At 44.0% G+C, this 19,564-nt stretch overlaps 1 protein-coding gene across 5 annotated transcripts in view; it reads right to left on the reverse strand.

The window, feature by feature from the left end:
- The window catches only part of LOC137325098 (mucolipin-2-like), a 102,628-nt gene that overhangs the window by 32,495 nt on the left and 50,569 nt on the right, over window positions 1-19,564 (reverse strand). For all 5 annotated transcript variants that reach the window (XR_010963814.1, XM_067989818.1, XM_067989817.1 and 2 more), the window contains 6 exons: window positions 10,781-10,874; window positions 9,919-10,015; window positions 7,077-7,176; window positions 4,682-4,794; window positions 1,727-1,876; window positions 234-335 (listed from right to left, as the gene is read on the reverse strand). Coding sequence is in view for 4 of the 5 variants with exons in the window: in XM_067989818.1 (XP_067845919.1) it covers window positions 234-335; window positions 1,727-1,876; window positions 4,682-4,794; window positions 7,077-7,176; window positions 9,919-10,015; window positions 10,781-10,874 (656 nt within the window). In the remaining variant the exon portion in view is untranslated. The remainder of the gene's footprint in view (window positions 1-233; window positions 336-1,726; window positions 1,877-4,681; window positions 4,795-7,076; window positions 7,177-9,918; window positions 10,016-10,780; window positions 10,875-19,564) is intronic.

Raw genomic sequence — 19,564 nt, forward strand, 5'->3', positions numbered from 1 at the left:
TTACCACTCTTAAATACATCAAGGAATACTTTTTAATGGGGAAAAGAAGGGAACGATTCCATTCTATTGCACTGGTTCATGGAAGATTTTATGTTTGAGGTTACGCAAATGAATTTTAGCAGAAACCTGAAGCCTAATCTAACCGGCGAAATTTCAAGCGCAGTTTGACGTGCAATTTCCCGATTGCGCCCAAAGTGAAAACTCTACGTCCATTATACTGCAGTGATCCTTACATTGTATTTCTGGAAATATCCCAGGTATCTTATGACTCCAACCCAGGCAAACAAGGTAGAGGTGCCCAGGAAAATGCTGCAAATATCATATGTTGTGAGGGTCTGAAATGGAAAACAGGGAGTTATTATATACCGAGTCTTGTTCTGGTCACCGAGGAAACAAGAGAGACATTCACAAGTGCCGGAGGCAGTGCGGACAAGAACCGCCAGGCTGGTAGGATAGGAGGCTGGTGAAGGAGGCCGTTAGAGGGCTGAGTTATGTGGCAAGTCTTGAGCTCTTCAGCCTAGAAAGGAGGCGTTTGAGAGGTGACCTTGTAGAGGTGTAGGAGATGGTTAAGGGTACAGAAAAAGTTAATTCAGAACATTAAATTAAACTGCAGGAGTAGAACAAGGTTCGAACTAGCAAAAGACTGATTTCAAGAAATTCATCCTCACAAAAAGTGCGATCAATGTGTGGAATAAACTTCTAGATAGAGTAGCAGAGGCAAAAACCCTGGCATCATTTAACAATTGGACAAACCATCCCCTCCGAGATTGATCACCTTTTCCCTGAAGCACCGTGGAAGATTTGGAAAGCCCTGTATGGAACCAATGCCTCAGTTCCGTAGGGCCTATCATGTGAGATAGTGGACAGAATTTCCAAGGAAGCCTGTGAATGCTGGCCCAGAGGACAGGGAATAATTTAGATACTCTTCACAAAAAGAAAGGAAAAAAGTACCCACAGGTAGGTGCACAAATCTTTGAAGGACAAGTTGAGAAGGCAGTTAAAAAAGCACATAGGATTCTGGGCTTTATAAATAGAGGCAAAAGCAAGGAAGTTACGCTAAACCTTTATAAATCACTGGTTAGCTCTCAGCTGGAATATTGTTTTTCAGTTCTGGGCAACACACTTTAGGAAAGATGTCAAGGCCTTGGAGAGGGTGCAGAAGAGATTTACTAGAATGGTACCAGGGATGGGGGACTTCAGTTATATGGAGAGATTGGAGAAATTGGGATTGTTTGCCTTAGAACAGAGAAGGTTAAGGGGAGATCTGGTAGAGGTGTTCAAAATCATGAACCATTTTGAGACAGTAAATAAAGAGAAACTGTTTCCAGTGGCAGGAGGGTCAGTAACCAGAGGACACAGATTTAAGGTGATCGGCAAAAGAGCCAGAGGCGACACGAGGAAACATTTTTTTATGCAGCGAGTTGTAATGATCTGGAATGCACTGCCTGAAAGGGTGGTGGAAGCAGATTAAATAGTAACTTTCAAAAGGGAATTGGATAAATAGTTGAAGGCAAAGAAATTACAGGGCTGTGGGGAAAGAACAGGAGAATGGGACTAATTGGATAGCTCTTTCAAACAGCCGGCACGGACTTGATGGGCTGAATGGCCGCCTCCTGTGCTCTACCTACTATGATACTTATGATAGGTGCAGGGTTAGTCTAAAGAAAGAGGACGATGGGAAAAGCTCGTCGCCCGCTGTGTAAACCCTGACTTTTTCCGGTCATACCTTTGAAGTTATTTCCATTTTCATGACGGAGCCGGTGATAGTCATCAGGTCGCTGAGGATGATCAGGATGTACCAGCCGTTCAGAAACTCCAGATGGTCGGATAAGCACACGATCCGGTTGTACCTCTTCAGCAAGAAACTGACAAATCTCTGCAACGATAAAACAAAAGTTACCGTCGCTCCTCACCCGCGTTTGTGCATCACGCCCCCTCAGCAGAACCTCACCATAACAGCACAACAGAAACTGATGGTTCATTGACAGCCTCCCTTTTATTTATTCTCACACACTAAGAATAATTTTCCATCGCCAGCTGACCGGGTAACCTGGCAGAACCGATTGCCTGCCCTTCACACGGCCCCCCTCGATTCTCACTCCAAATCCTACATCCCAATGAAGACAATGGAAAGTTTAAAAGGAGCTCTCTCTCTCCCCAATTGTAAATCGATTAAAAAAAATAACTTCAGTTACTTAGTGTAGCATAGAATGATACAGCTCAGGAGGCTGCCATTCGGCCCATCGTGCCTGTGCCGGCTCTTTGAAAGAGCTATCCAATTAGTCCCGTTCCCCTGCTCCTTCCCCGTAGCCCTGCAAATTTTTCCCGTTCGAGTATTTATCTAATTCCCTTTTGAAAGTTATTATTGAATCTGTTTCCACCGCCCTTTCAGGCAGCGCATTCCAGATCATTACAACTCGTTGTGTAAAAAAATGTTTCCTCGTGTCACCTCTAACTCTTTTGCCGATCGCCTTAAATCTGTGTCCTCTGGCTACCGACCCTTCTGCCACTGGAAACAATTTCTCCTTATTTATTCTATCAAAACCGTTCATGATCTTGAACACCTCTATTAAATCTCCCCTTAACCTTCTCTGTTCTAAGGAGAACAATCCCAGCGTCTCCAATCTCTCCAGTCTAGATACTGGCTGAACAATGTGCTATGACCTTGTCATTTCCAAGATCTTCATTTCAGAATGAGATGACGTGAGCTACCATGCCATAAAAATTGCCCTCCACCTCAAAAAGCACACAGATTTATCAGAAAGGGTTCAGAAAGGAATGACCAGGGTGATTCCAAACCTTTGGGCACTAAGTTATGGACAGACGCTCAAGCATCTAAACTTATTTTTTTCTGCAGAAGACTGAAGGGGAGACATGATACAGATCTTCCATCTAATAAAAGTTATTAGATTATAAATCAGTTTATAAATCACTGGGTAGGCCTTGGCTGGAGTATTGTGTCCAATTCTGAGCACCACACTTTAGGAAGGATGTCAAGGCCTTAGAGAGGGTGCAGAGGAGATTGACCTGAATGGTACCAGGGATGAGGGACTTCAGTTATGTGGAAAGACTAGAGAAACTGGGATTGATCTCCTTAGAGCTGAGAAGGTTAAGGGGAGATTTAATAGAGGTGTTCAAAATTATGAAGGGTTTTGATAAAGTAAATAAGGAGAAACTTTCCACTGGCAGGAGGGACGGTAGCCAAAGGACACAGATGTAAGATTATTGGCAAAAGAACCATAGGAGAGATCAAGAGAATTTTTTTTTTACGCAGGTTGTTGTGATGATCTGGAATGCACTGTCTGAAAAGGTGGTGGAAGCAGATTCAAAAGTAACTTTCGAAAGGGAATTAGATAAATATTTGAAGGGGAAAAATTTGCAGGGCTATGGGGAAAGAGCGGGGGTGTGAACTTAGGAGAAAGGGATAGGCCATTCATCCCCTCCAGCCTGTTCCGCCATTCATGGCTGATCTGTATCCCAATCCCATTTACCAGTCTTGGCTCCATATCCCTTAATACCCTTGGCTAGCAAAAATCTATTGATCTCAGATTTAAAATTAATTGGGACTAATTGGACAGCTGTTTTAAAGAGTCGGCACAGGCACGATAGACCGATGGCCTCCTTCTGTGCGGTACGATTCTGTGATTATAGATGAGGTGGGAGCGAACAAGCTATTTAACATTCACAGCAGGACTCGAGGACACCATTTCAAAGTTCGCATGCCACGAGCAAGGTGAGAGATGAGAGAAACTTTTTTTTCCCTCCACAGGACAGCGGACACGTGGAACAGACTCAAACTGACGGTCAGCCTGGGCACCGTTAAATAAGGAGATGGATCAGTGCCTGCTGAGAAAAGGGACTGAGGGCTACAGAGATGGCAACAGTGCTGCTTGACTTTTCTCACCCCAGTAGAGGCAGGGAAAGGAAAGAAGGGGACGAACTGGTGGTGTGGGAAGAGGGAAGAATAATTATACATGGGCTCGGAGCACAATGGGCAACAAGGCTTTTTCTTACTCTGGATTTTCTTACATTCAATTTTCCAAAACTTTCATGTGCTATTTTGCTATGGTTACGAAAATAACTGAATGGTGCCAATACATATTGGATGGTGCCAATCATTAGGGATGGGCAATAAATGCCGGCCTCGCCAGCGACACCCACATCCCATGAACGAATAAAAAAAAACATATGTTAAATAAAAATACATTTATATAAAAATATCTTGTGGACTTCCCATCCATAAACCTTACTTCCTGCTGTCATGATCATATTTTGTGTCAATATTTACTGTTTTCAGTTTTGCTAATATGTCGCTATTTCAGATCACTAAAAATTACAGTCATGGGTCAGTGTCAGGCTGCTAAATGTGCCATGATGTATTTTGTACTGTTCCCCATTGAGGACATTTCAGATAGTGCAGTGTTTTATATACCGTGTACACCCTACTGCTTTAACTATCCAGTTTGGCCAAATAAATGCCAATGGCAAGCTTCTTTGATAATTTTTAAAATGTTTGAGATTTAAAACGTGCCACAACACGAAAGCTTTTCCTTTTTACGTGACGAAAAGACGTTACTGAACGGATTTGTAGGAACATTTAAGTCAATTAATGGTCAACAGCAGACTTTAATGCAAAGAACAGCTCCGTGTCTGTACATCAAAAGATGCAATTGATAAATACCTTATGCAGCTGTGTGCCAAGGATAATAGACCGGATGCAAAGAACAAGCGACATCAAGCAAATCAGCATGACACAGGCATCGAAGATCAGGATATAGTGAGTATTCTTTGAGACTGGAATAAAATAAAACAATATAAATGCCTCATCATAAGATACTTGTGTACTGAGATTATATAATGCAAGGCTCTTCCAGGATTGCAATGCTATTTCCATTCCCCGTTGTGTAAACTGCTCAAGCACTAAGAGTACAGTGGTGTCATGGTTAGCAGCCCAGAAGTTGAGAGTTCAAATCCCACCATGGCAAGAAGGATTACTGACTTGGCATTTATTGCCCATCTCGAGGGCATTAGGGATGGGCAATAAATGCCGGCCTTGCCAGCGACGCCCACATCCCGTGAACGAATAAAAAATAAATAAATAAATAAATATAACGCCCAACAGGTTCACTGATGTCGTTCAGGAACGGGAGCCTGCAAATTCCACCTGGTCTGCTCTTGCAAGTGACTCCAATCCCATGCTACGCAATTCACCCTTAATGCCCTCTGAGATGGTCTAGCAAGTCAGGGTAACTGCAGGAATCAGCAGTCACTACAGCCCAGATCCTGAGCACAAATAAAACAAAAAATCAATCCAACATCACCTTCCAAGAACCGATACAAGTATTCATGGATATTAAAGGAAACTGAACCTTGTCAGAGTAGCATCGAGGGGTTTTATTTAATGACAGTTCCTGATGGCACACTATTGACATAAAGGAGATGAACTCTCTATCTTTGGTATCCAGCACCACACCTCCGTGTACTGACAGCAGTCGTTAGTTTCTAAATGACCTTCCAATGTATTCAAAAGGGACCAGCTACACAACATGAAAGGGAGAGTGGTACCTGGAGATTGCAATTCTTCACACAACTGCTGCTCTTCCTGCATCTAAACCAATACGAAAATGCCTTTTAATTGGTTGTAGGAACCGGAGAAGGCCATTCAGCCCCTCGAGCCTGTTCCGCCATTCAATTAGATCATGGCTGATCTGTACCCTAACATCATTTACCCGCCTTGGTTCCATAACCCTTAACACCCTTACCTAACAAAAATCTATCAATCTCAGTTTTGAAATCTCCAATTGACCCCCAGCCTCAACAGCTTTTTGGGGGAGAGTTTTCCAGATTTCCACTACCCTCTGTGTGAAGAAGTGCTTTCTGACATCTCCCCTGAACGGCCTAACTCTAATTTTAAGGTTATACCCCCTTGGTCTGGACTCTCCCTCACCAGAGGAAATAGTTTCTCTCGAGCAACCCTATCAAATCCTTTGATCATCTTAAACACATCAATTAGATCACCCCTTAATCTTCTATATTCAAGATTTTACTACGTTAAAGGACCTATATAAATGCAAGTTGTTGTTGTTGAGGTGTTCAAAAAGGCTGCAAACCTTTACAGTTTGAACCAGTGCCATGCCTAGAGCAAGTGATTTGATGGAGTATGACATCCAATAAACCACCTCCCCTTGACATTCAACAGCATTACCATCGCTGAATCCCCCACCATCAACATCCTGGGGGTCACCATTGACCAGAAACTTAACTGGACCAGCCATATAAATACTGTGGCTACAAGAGCAGGTCAGAGGCTGGGTATTCTGTGGCCAGAGACTCACCTCCTGACTCCCCAAAGCCTTTCCACCATCTACAAGGCACAAGTCAGGAGTGTGATGGAATACTCTCCACTTGCCTGGATGAGTGCAGCTCCAACAACACTCAAGAAGCTCGACACCATCCAAAACAAAGCAGCCCGCTTGATTGGCACCCCATCCACCAGCCTAAACATTCACTCCCTTCACCACCGACGCACTGTGGCTGCTGTGTGTACCATCCACAGGATGCACTGCAGCAACTCGCCAAGGCTTCTTTGACAGCACCTCTCAAACCCACGACCTCTACCACCTAGAAGGACAAGGGCAGCAGGCACATGGGAACAACACCACCTGCACGTTCCCCTCCAAGTCACACACCATCCCGACTTGGAAATATATCGCCGTTCCTTCATTGTCGCTGGGTCAAAATCCTGGAACTCCCTTCCTAACAGCACTGTGGGAGAACCTTCACCACACGGACTGCAGCGGTTCAAGAAGGCGGCTCACCACCACCTTCTCAAGGGCAATTAGGGATGGGCAATAAATGCCGGCCTCGCCAGCGACGCCCACATCCCACGAACGAATAAAAAAAAAAGTCTACAATGACCCCACTCAATTTTGTATAAGTATTCCCAAAGTCACGGTTTGGAATGGATTTCTTGCCTTATCTTTGTCCAACTTTGGAGTGCTTGACGCAGGTCGTGTTAACAGCCAAGTCATAATCACTCAATATATTGTTTCCATAAACATAAAACAAGTACTTACGGGATCCTGCAATCTGCCAGTCTTTGCACTCCCTCATTGCAGTGTCACTGTCCAGACTTATTTTAATGATTCCACTGTGGGCTGCATTGTCAAAGATAATCTGCAGTTGGGGGGAATAATTTGTTAGGTATTACCACTTGCTTAGTAATCACAACGATTTCAGAACACCTCTTCGGGAAATCATCCACTATCCACATATAGTGTTTTGGGTGCTCCAACAAGGAAGCACAGAACGAGGAAAGGGTCATTCAGCCCATCGAGCCTGCTCCTTCCACCTTATCGTAGACTCTGTCCCATCTACTTGATCTCCTGAGGCCAAGTTCTACGTGAAGTTCAGCAAAACCTTCAAATATTTATCCATCCTCTTTCTCCCCCCACATCATCCCCGATATTCAACCCTGGGTTGGATGTCCTCCACCGATATCTCCCGCCCCCCCTCCTCCAGCCCACAATCCCACCAGCGCAGAAAACCAACGTGTCCTATCAAGTTCTTTTCCTTCTTTCCTCCTGCTTCTTCGGCCAAATTGCTGCCCCCGCCCCTCCTGAGGGCATTGACCTCTGGCCGGGGTACGCCTTGACAACCGCCATCCCCCACTACCTCAACCATGTGACCGTTCCTCGTGTGTGAGCTTTGCCAGCAAGTATCAGCAGGCTATTTGACCGTGGGCACCTTCAAGACACCAATTCCAGTCTCATCCTACGCACCTACTCACATTCGCACTTTGCAGCAGGATAGCCCCGTGACTTGTTTGATCATTTCACTCCCTCCTAATCCCTGCCAGCTATTTATTTTCCTTTTGCTGGGGTTGACTGACACGTTATCACGTAGGTCCACATCCAGTGCTTGGTGGGGAAGGGCCTTGATCACTGTGAACCAGTGTCCTCTATTTCTGTGCTCACAACGAAACCTCTTATTCTACTAAACTATTCATAATGGGTGTCTAAAATGCACCAGTAAATACAAGTTTTTTTATAATCTGCTTTAAATATACTAGTACAGAGATAGAGATATGGACAGCTAGGCATAGATATACCTATATATAATTCTGCATAAACTGGTGCTAAACTGGCTCTAAATGGCACTAGAGTGTCATTTTTCAGTGGCTTAGTTGGTAAAAGCATGAGGTGCTGTGTAGTATCATAATAGGTACAGCACAGGAGGAGGCCATTCGGCCCATCATGCCTGTGCTGGCTCTTTGAAAGAGCTATCCAATTTGTTCCATTCCCCTGTTCTTTCCCCATAGCCCTGCAAATTTCTTCCCTTCCAGTATTTATCCAATTCCCTTTTGAAAGTTACCACTGAATCTGCTTCCACCGCCCTTTCAGACAGTGCGTTCCGGATCATAACAACTCGCTGTGTAAAAAAATGTTTCCTCATGTCGCCTCTGGCTCATTTGCCATTCAACTTAAATCTGTGTCCTCTGGTTACCGACCCTTCTGCCACTGGAAACGGTTTCTCCTTATCTATTCTGTCAAAGCCGTTCATGATTATGAAGACCCCTAAAAAAATTTCCCTTTAACTTTCTCTGTTCTAAGGAGATAGGAGGTAGTACTAAACTATAAACTAGGAGGTCCCAGGTCTGTGCTGTTAGGTCTCAACCAAGCACTATAGTAAGACTTGGGTTAGGGCAGCTGGGGGGGCGGGGGGCGGAGAAATCAGCCAGTGTTCCCACAACAGACAACTATTCACTGGAAAGTATGCAAAGGTGGGCATCGGGTGAAAACAGGATCAAGGTCGGCTGCGATGCCCTGTCTGACCAAACAGTTTCTTGTTCCTCACCATCCAGGCTTTCAGATGATAGTGGCTAGTTGGATGAAGTACCAAAGGTGTGCAGGCAGCTGTGGAATTGACCTCCTGGAAGGAGTCAATACCTTCAGGGGAGGAGGAAAAGAAACTGAGGGGAGAGGGGAGGTTGGAGGGGCGGAATTTTTACTTTGAGAGTTTGAACGGTTAACGTGTCCAAACAATTCAAAAGGAAATTTGCACTCGGAGTCTCACCATTCGCCATTTCCTTTTCTGGACTGACACTCCAGTGCAGTACTGAGGGAGCGCAGTACTGAGGGAGCGCAGAACTGAGGGAGCGCAGAACTGAGGGAGCGCAGTAACTGAGGGAGCGCAGTAACTGAGGGAGCGCAGTAACTGAGGGAGCGCAGTAACTGAGGGAGCGCAGTACTGAGGGAGCGCAGTAACTGAGGGAGCGCAGTAACTGAGGGAGCGCAGTACTGAGGGAGCGCAGTAACTGAGGGAGCGCAGTACTGAGGGAGCGCAGTAACTGAGGGAGCGCAGTAACTGAGGGAGCGCAGTACTGAGGGAGCGCAGTAACTGAGGGAGCGCAGTACTGAGGGAGCGCAGTACTGAGGGAGCGCAGTACTGAGGGAGCGCAGTTACTGAGGGAGCGCAGTACTGAGGGAGTGCTGCACTGTTGGAGATGCTGTTTTTCGGTTGAGACGTTAAATCGTGGCCCCGTCTGCCCTCTCAGGTGGACATAAATGATCCCATGGCACTATTTCAAAGAAGAGCAGGGGAGTTCTCCCCAGTGTCTTGGCCAATATTTATCCCTCAACCGACACCTAAAACTGATGATCCGGTCATTATCACACTGCTGTTTGTGGGATCTTGCTGTGCACAAATCGGCTGCCGCATTTCCTACATTACAACAGTGACTACGCTTCAAAGTACTTCATTGGCTGTAAAGCGCTTTGAGACGTCCTGTGGTCGTGAAAGGCACTATATAAATGTAAGTCTTTCTTTAATGTTCAACAGCACTAACCTACACCTACACGACTCAGTTACATCTCACCATACAAGAGCAGAAGCAGTGAAAGAAGAGGAATTACTCACAGTAATCATAAACTCATAGCAGTCTGGCAATTCATTGTTGCGAATGGTTTGAAGGTCAATTCCCTTCAGTTTAAATGAGATTTCGATCCGTATTAGCCTTAAAAAAAATTGAAGTAAACAAGATAATGCAAAACTTGAACACAACAGCAACTTTATATAGTTGCAGGTACAGACAGAGAGTTATTCATTACACAAACACCAACAGGGACAGACAGAGAGTTATTCATTACACAAACACCAACAGGGACAGACAGAGAGTTATTCATTACACAAACACCAACAGGGACAGACACAGAGTTATTCATTACACAAACACCAACAGGGACAGACAGAGAGTTATTCATTACACAAACACCAACAGGTACAGACACAGAGTTATTCATTATACAAACACCAACAGGTACAGACACAGAGTTATTCATTATACAAACACCAACAGGTACAGACACAGAGTTATTCATTATACAAACACCAACAGGGACAGACACAGAGTTATTCATTATACAAACACCAACAGGTACAGACACAGAGTTATTCATTACACAAACACCAACAGGTACAGACACAGAGTTATTCATTATACAAACACCAACAGGGACAGACACAGAGTTATTCATTATCAAACACCAACAGGGACAGACACAGAGTTATTCATTACACAAACACCAACAGGTACAGACAGAGAGTTATTCATTACACAAACACCAACAGGGACAGACAGAGAGTTATTCATTACACAAACACCAACAGACACAGACACAGAGTTATTCACTACACAAACACCAACAGGGACAGACACAGAGTTATTCATTATACAAACCCCAACAGGTACAGATAGAGTTAAATATTATTTGTACACTACCTGTAAAATTCCAAGTCAAAAAATGATGAATTGGTCACTTTCCATTGCTCCAAGATATTACTTGTTGCAGCAATTGGTTCTATATTCATGCAATCTGACAATACAAAAATTAATTCATCATTGAATAAAAACATGCATTGATTTTTCTCAAGGACAGAAAAATTCCACTGACTGTACAGTATATCATGAACTGTTCCTAACTCCTGAACAAGAAGATCTGGTCCCTTGTTCAACTCACATGGTCAAATTTACAGTTGGAATGACGGACTTAAAACTGTAATGGGTGTTGTCCACTGGCAGAATGCATTAATTCAGAGATTAGAGAGGCTTGTAGCAAAAGCAGAGTAGTTTTAATGGCAGATTTTAATTTTCATATGGATTGGAATCATACCAGATTAATAAATACAAAGTCCCGGGAATTGCTGTACATTTTTAGTTTACACAAGAAGAAATATATTTGTTCCCTATTCAATTTTCTTCTTTGCCTCTCCTGAAGGTGCTGGGATATAGTTTCATAGATATCTTCCAGCACCTCATTCATCATCCATGTGTAAGACTTCACAGTGAGTGTCAGCAAGCTATTCGGCTGTGGAGGCGTTGCGGACAAGCCGGATTCTGGCTTTGCGGTACCACCAGGGTGGGGGGTGTCACTAGATAAAGATTAGGAGCAGGAACCCTGGCTGATTTACCCTCTCCCTGGCCCACGGGCACTGACGCCAATTGTAGCACCCCTACTGCCACTCCAGCGGTGACCAGCTAGGGCAGCACAGACCGGGGCCAGAACCTGGGAGCCTCCTGGTCTGTGTGGCTCGGATACTCACCAACCTACTGGCGTAACCCTTATAAATAGCATTTGTAAATCATGAATTGTGACAGCTTGGGATCCCATAACAGTGATTCCTGTTGCAACATTCTAACGTGCTATAGAAATATAGCGTGTTAAACAATGGTGGCCATAAAATAGACAGCAGTAAACAGATTTTTCAGGAATATAGCAAACTGAGCACAAACATCAATACAACAACAACTTGCACTTATACAGTGCCTTTACCATAGCAACACATCACAGGGGTGATTATCAAACAAGACTTGACACTGAGCCACATAATGAGATATTAGGACAGGTGACCAAAAGCTTGGTCAAAGTAGTAGGTTTTATGGAGCATCTTAGAGGAGGAGAGAGAGAGAGAGGTATAGAGAGGCGGAGAGGTTTAGGGAGGGAATTCCAGGGCGTAGGGCCTCGGCAGCTGAAGGCGCTTCACAGAGGAAGAAAGGAACATGGGCTCAACCTTTTGAGCGAAGAGAGCTGTCCAACAGCTTGTCAAAGAGGCAGGTTAACAGGTTGAGAATTTTAAAATCGAGGCGTTGCTGGACCGGGAGCCAAAATTAACCTGTGAACAAACCAGTGTAACTACTGCAGTAGCTGTTAAAGCTACCTGTTAACGCTACCTGTTAACGCTACCTGTTAACGCTACCTGTTAACGCTACCTGTTAACGCTACCTGTTAACGCTACCTGTTAACGCTACCTGTTAAAGCTACCTGTTAACGCTACCTGTTAAAGCTATCTGTTAAAGCTACCTGTTAAAGCTACCTGTTAACGCTACCTGTTAACGCTACCTGTTAAAGCTACCTGTTAAAGCTACCTGTTAAAGCTACCTGTTAACGCTACCTGTTAAAGCTATCTGTTAAAGCTACCTGTTAACGCTACCTGTTAACGCTACCTGTTAAAGCTACCTGTTAAAGCTATCTGTTAAAGCTACCTGTTAAAGCTACCTGTTAACGCTACCTGTTAAAGCTACCTGTTAACGCTACCTGTTAAAGCTATCTGTTAAAGCTACCTGTTAACGCTACCTGTTAAAGCTACCTGTTAACGCTACCTGTTAACGCTACCTGTTAAAGCTACCTGTTAACGCTACCTGTTAACGCTACCTGTTCAAGCTACCTGTAAACGCTACCTGTTAAAGCTACCTGTTAACGCTACCTGTTAAAGCTACCTGTTAACGCTACCTGTTAAAGCTACCTGTTAACGCTACCTGTTAACGCTATCTGTTAAAGCTACCTGTTAACGCTACCTGTTAACGCTACCTGTTAAAGCTACCTGTTAACGCTACCTGTTAACGCTACCTGTTAACGCTACCTGTTAAAGCTACCTGTTAACGCTACCTGTTAAAGCTATCTGTTAAAGCTACCTGTTAAAGCTACCTGTTAAAGCTACCTGTTAACGCTACCTGTTAAAGCTACCTGTTAACGCTACCTGTTAAAGCTATCTGTTAAAGCTACCTGTTAACGCTACCTGTTAAAGCTACCTGTTAAAGCTACCTGTTAACGCTACCTGTTAACGCTACCTGTTAAAGCTATCTGTTAAAGCTACCTGTTAACGCTACCTGTTAACGCTACCTGTTCAAGCTACCTGTTAACGCTACCTGTTAAAGCTACCTGTTAACGCTACCTGTTAAAGCTACCTGTTAACGCTACCTGTTAACGCTACCTGTTAAAGCTACCTGTTAAAGCTATCTGTTAAAGCTACCTGTTAACGCTACCTGTTAACGCTACCTGTTAACGCTACCTGTTAAAGCTACCTGTTAACGCTACCTGTTAAAGCTACCTGTTAACGCTACCTGTTAACGCTACCTGTTAACGCTACCTGTTAAAGCTGCGTCACGACTTTCAGTGATTTGTGTACCTGGATCACCCAGGTACACCATCTGCTCCTCCACCCCATTGAGACTCTTATTATCCAAGCAGTATGTGGCCTCCTTATTCTTCTGACCAAAATGTAATACCTCACACCTATTATGTCACCTGCTATTATGGACCACATACAATCCATAATGTATATAATTCTTCCTCAGTACAATTACCCTCCACCCCTCAAAAAACAAAGCTCTGTACACTGCACAGCTCTTATTTTCAAAGTCCTGTTGGCACTCTATTTAAAAGCCACCAGGGTCTGAAAATGGGAAGCTTCATAATGTTGCAGGGGTTGGTCGGGGGGGGGGGGGGGGGGGAGGGGGGGGGGGTTGAAGAGGGAAAAGTGGGTAGAGGGGATCTGCAATTGAAGGTAATGGAGAGGTAGCTTTACATGACCAGAAACTGCTTGGTACAGACGGCGGGTCCATTTACAGACGGCCCCTAAAAGCTTCTTGAACAACAAAACTTCAACCACTGTAAAAAAAAAATCAGAAACAACAACAACTTGCATTTATATTGTGCCTTTAATGTAGTAAAATGTTCCCCAAGGCGCTTCACAGGAGTGATTATCAAAAAAAATTTGACACCGAGCCACATAAGGAGATATTAGGACAGGTGACCAAAAGATTGGTTAAAGAGTTGGGTTTTAAGAAGCGTCTTAAAGGAGAAGAGAGAGGTAGAGAGGAGGAGAGATTCAGGGAGGAATTTCCAGAGCTTAGGGCCTAGGGAGCTGAAGGCACGGCCTCCAATGGTGGAGCGATTAAAATCGGGGATGTGCAAGAGGCCAGAATTGGAGGAGCGCAGAGATCTCGGAGTCTCGGAGGGTTGTACGGCTGGAGAAGGTTACAGAGATTTGGGACTTTCATTATGTCCTCCAACAGTAGCTACACCGTAGGGCAAAATATTAATCAGGAAATGAGGGGGGCTTGTAAAAAAGGTAATGCAATAATCATGGGCGATTTTAACTTTCACATAGATTGGACAAATCAAATTGGCAAAAATAGCCCTGAGGAGGAGTTCATAGAGTGTATGATAGAATCATAGACGTTTACAACATGGAAACAGGCCCTTCGGCCCAACATGTCCATGTCGCCCAGTTTATACCACTAAGCTAGTCCCAATTGCCTGCACTTGGCCCATATCCCTCTATACCCATCTTACCCATGTAACTGTCCAAATGCTTTTTAAAAGACAAAATTGTACCCGCCTCTACTACTGCCTCTGGCAGCTAGTTCCAGACACTCACCACCCTTTGAGTGAAAAAATTGCCCCTCTGGACCCTTTTGTATCTCTCCCCTCTCACCTTAAATCTATGCCCCCTCGTTATAGACTCCCCTACCTTTGGGAAAAGATTTTGACTATCTACCTTATCTATGCCCCTCATTATTTTATAGACTTCTATAAGATCACCCCTAAACCTCCTACTCTCCAGGGAAAAAAGTCTCAGTCTATCCAACCTCTCCCTATAAGTCAAACCATCAAGTCCCGGTAGCATCCTAGTAAATCTTTTCTGCACTCTTTCTAGTTTAATAATATCCTTTCTATAATAGGGTGACCAGAACTGTACACAGTATTCCAAGTGTGGCCTTACTAATGTCTTGTACAACTTCAACAAGACATCCCAACTCCTGTATTCAATGTTCTGACCAATGAAACCAAGCATGCTGAATGCCTTCTTCACCACCCTATCCACCTGTGACTCCACTTTCAAGGAGCTATGAACCTGTACTCCTAGATCTCTTTGTTCTATAACTCTCCCCAACGCCCGACCATTAACAGAGTAGGTCCTGGCCTGATTCGATCTACCAAAATGCATCACCTCACATTTATCTAAATTAAACTCCATCTGCCATTCATCGGCCCACTGGCCCAATTTATCAAGATCCCGTTGCAATCCTAGATAACCTTCTTCACTGTCCACAATGCCACCAATCTTGGTGTCATCTGCAAACTTATTAACCATGCCTCCTAAATTGTCATCCAAATCATTAATATAAATAACAAATAACAGCGGACCCAGCACCGATCCCTGAGGCACACCGCTGGTCACAGACCTCCAGTTTGAAAAACAACCCTCTACAACCACCCTCTGTCTTCTGTCGTCAAGCCAATTTTGTATCCAATTGGCTACCTCACCTTGGATCCCGTGAGATCTAACTTTATGTAACAACCTACCATGCGGTACCTTGTCAAAGGCTTTGCTAAAGTCCATGTAGACCACGTTTACTGCACAGCCCTCATCTATCTTCTTGGTTACCCCTTCAAAAAACTCAATCAAATTTGTGAGACATGATTTTCCTCTCACAAAACCATGCTGACTGTTCCGAATCAGCCCCTGCCTCTCCAAATGCCCGTAGATCCTGTCTCTCAGAATACCCTCTAACAACTTACCCACTACAGATGTCAGGCTCACCAGTCTGTAGTTCCCAGGCTTTTCCCTGCCGCCCTTCTTAAACAAAGGCACAACATTTGCTACCCTCCAATCTTCAGGCACCTCACCTGTAGCTGTCGATGATTCAAATATCTCTGCTAGGGGACCTGCAATTTCCTCACTAACCTCCCATAACGTCCTGGGATACATTTCATCAGGTCCCGGAGATTTATCTACCTTGATGCGCGTTAAGACTTCCAGCACCTCCCTCTCTGTAATATGTACACTCCTCAAGACATCACTATTTATTTCCCCAAGTTCCCTATCATCCATGCCTTTCTCAACCGTAAATACCGATGCAAAATATTCATTTAGGATCTCACCCATCTCTTGTGGTTCCGCACATAGATGACCTTGTTGATCCTTAAGAGGCCCTACTCTCTCCCTAGTTACTCTTTTGCCCTTTATGTATTTGTAGAAGCTCTTTGGATTCACCTTTGCCTTATCTGCCAAAGCAATCTCATGTCCCCTTTTTGCCCTCCTGATTTCTCTCTTAACTCTACTCCGGCAATCTCTATACTCTTCAAGGGATCCATTTGATCCCAGCTGCCTATGCGTGTCATATGCCTCCTTCTTCTTTCTGACTAGGGCCTCAATCTCCCGAGTCATCCAAGGTTCCCTACTTCTACCAGCCTTGCCCTTCACTTTATAAGGAATGTGCTTACCCTGAACCCTGGTTAACACACTTTTGAAGGCCTCCCACTTACCAGACGTCCTTTTGCCTGCCAACAGACTCTCCCAATCAACTTCTGAAAGTTCCTGTCTAATACCATCAAAATTGGCCTTTCCCCAATTTAGAATTTTAACTTTTGGGCCAGACCTATCCTTCTCCATAGCTATCTTAAAACTAATGGAATTATGATCACTGGTCCCAAAGTGATCCCTCACTAACACTTCTGTCACCTGCCCTTCCTTATTTCCCAAGAGGAGGTCAAGTTTTGCCCCCTCTCTAGTCGGGCCATCCACATACTGAATGAGAAATTCCTCCTGAATACACTCAACAAATTTCTCTCCATCCAAGCCCCTAATGCTATGGCTGTCCCAGTCAATGTTGGGAAAGTTAAAGTCCCCGACTATTACCACCCTATTTTTCTTGCAGCTGTCTGTAATCTCCTTACATATTTGCTCCTCAATTTCCCGTTGACTATTTGGGGGTCTGTAGTACAATCCTATCAAAGTGATCTCTCCCTTCTTATTTTTCAGTTCTACCCATATAGACTCAGTGGGCGAACCCTCGGATATATCCACTCTCACTACTGCCGTGATGTTCTCCCGAATCAAGAACGCAACTCCCCCTCCTCTCTTACCTCCTGCTCTATCTTTCCTATAGCATCTGTACCCTGGAACATTGAGCTGCCAGTCCTGCCTCTCCCTTAGCCATGTTTCAGTAATAGCTATAACATCCCAGTCCCATGTACCCATCCATGCCCTGAGTTCATCTGCCTTGCCCATCAGACTTCTTGCATTGAAATAAATGCAATTTAATCTAGACTTCCCTTGGTCTTTACCCTGCTTTCTCAGACCATCTGTCCGGTCATGTTTTGTACACTCTCCCTTACTGCCTTTTGTTTCTGTCACCACTTTACTTCCCACTGACTTCCTGCATCGGTTCCCATCCCCCTGCCACTTTAGTTTAAACCCTCCCCAACAGCACTAGCAAACACTCCCCCTAGGACATTGGTTCCAGTCCTGCCCAGATGCAGACCGTCCAATTTGTACTGGTCCCACCTTCCCCCAGAACCGGTTCCAATGTCCCAGGAATTTGAATCCCTCCCTCTTGCACCATCTCTCAAGCCACATATTCATCCTAGCTATCCTGTCATTCCTTCTCTGACTAGCCCGTGGCACTGGTAGCAATCCTGAGATTACTACCTTTGAGGTCCTACTTTTTAGTTTAACTCCTAACTCCCTAAATTCAGCTTGTAGGACCTCATCCTGTTTTTTACCTATATCGTTGGTGCCTATATGCACCACGACAACTGGCTGTTCACCCTCCCCCTCCAGAATGTCCTGCAGCCGCTCCGAGACATCCCTGACCCTTGCACCAGGGACTGTTTCTTAGACCAATATGTCAGGGAACAGGCCATTTTGGATCTGGTAATGGGTAACGAAACAGGATTAATTAATGATCTCAAAATAAAGGATCCCTTGGGAAGCAGTGATCATAACATGATAGAATTTCACATCCAGTTTAGAGCAAGGATCTTGGGTCTGAAACTACCATATTAAACTTAAATAAGGGCAATTATAAAGGAATGAGGGCGGAATTGGCTAAAGTGGACTGGGTAAACAGATTAGATGGTATGATGGTGGATAAGCAGTGGCAAACATTTAAAAAGATATTTTATGACTCGCAAAATATATCCCTGTGAGGAGGAAAGACTCCACAAAAAGGGTGAACCAACCATGGCTAACTAAGGAAGTCAAGGATGGTATCAGGTTAAAAGAAAAGGCATACAACATGGCAAAGATTACTGGTAAGCCCGAAGATTGGGAAAACTTTAAAAACCAGCAAAGGATGACTAAAAGAATAATAAAGAGGGAGAAAATAAATTATGAGAGTAAACTAGCAAGAAATATAAAAACTGACAGTAAAAGCTTCTACAAGTATATAAAAAGGAAGAGGGTAGCTAAAGTAAACATTGGTCCCTTAGAGGATGAGACTGGGGAAATAATAATGGAAAACAAGGGAATGGCAGAGGAATTGAACAGATATTTTGTATCTGTCTTCACAGTAGAAGACACTAATAACATACCAATAATAGCAGAAAATCAAGGGGCAAAGGGGAGGGAGGAACTAAAAACAATCACTATCACTAGAGAAAAAGTACTAGGTAAACTAATGGGTCTAAAGGCTGACAAGTCCCCTGGACCTGATGGCTTGCATCCGAGGGTCTTAAAGGAAGTGGCTACAGAGATAGTGGATGCATTGGTTGTAATCTTCCAGAATTCACTAGATTCTGGAAAGGTCCCAGTGGATTAGAAAACCGCAAACATAACACTGAAGAAGGGAGTGAGACAGAAAGCAGGTAACTATAGACCATTCGGAGACTCATAATACAATCAAGGAGAGTCAACATAGTTTTATGATTGTAAACAATTTTACAACACCAAGTTATAGTCCAGCAATTTTATTTTAAATTCACAAGCTTTCGGAGGCTTCCTCCTTCCTCAGGTAAATTTACCTGAGGAAGGAGGAAGCCTCCGAAAGCTTGTGAATTTAAAATAAAATTGCTGGACTATAACTTGGTGTTGTAAAATTGTTTACAATTGTCAACCCCAGTCCATCACCGGCATCTCCACATCATAGTTTTATGAAGGGGAAATCATGTCTGACAAATTTATTAGAGTTCTTTGAGGAATTAACAGGCAGGGTGGATAAAAGGGAACCAATGGATGCAGTACATTTGGATTTCCAAAAGGCATTCGATAAGGTGCCATATAAAAGACTACTGCACAAGATAAGAGCTCATGGTGTTGGGGGTAATATACTGGCATGGATAGAGGATTGGCTAACTAACAGAAAACAAAGAGTCGGGATAAAAGGATCATTTTCAAAATGGCAATCTGTAACTTGTGTGGTGCCGCAGGGATCAGTGCTGGGGCCTCAACTATTTACAATATATATCAATGACTTGGATGAAGGAACAGAGTGTCTTGT

The sequence above is a fragment of the Heptranchias perlo genome, chromosome 9 (assembly GCF_035084215.1).
Source record: "Heptranchias perlo isolate sHepPer1 chromosome 9, sHepPer1.hap1, whole genome shotgun sequence".
Lineage (NCBI taxonomy): Eukaryota > Metazoa > Chordata > Chondrichthyes > Hexanchiformes > Hexanchidae > Heptranchias > Heptranchias perlo.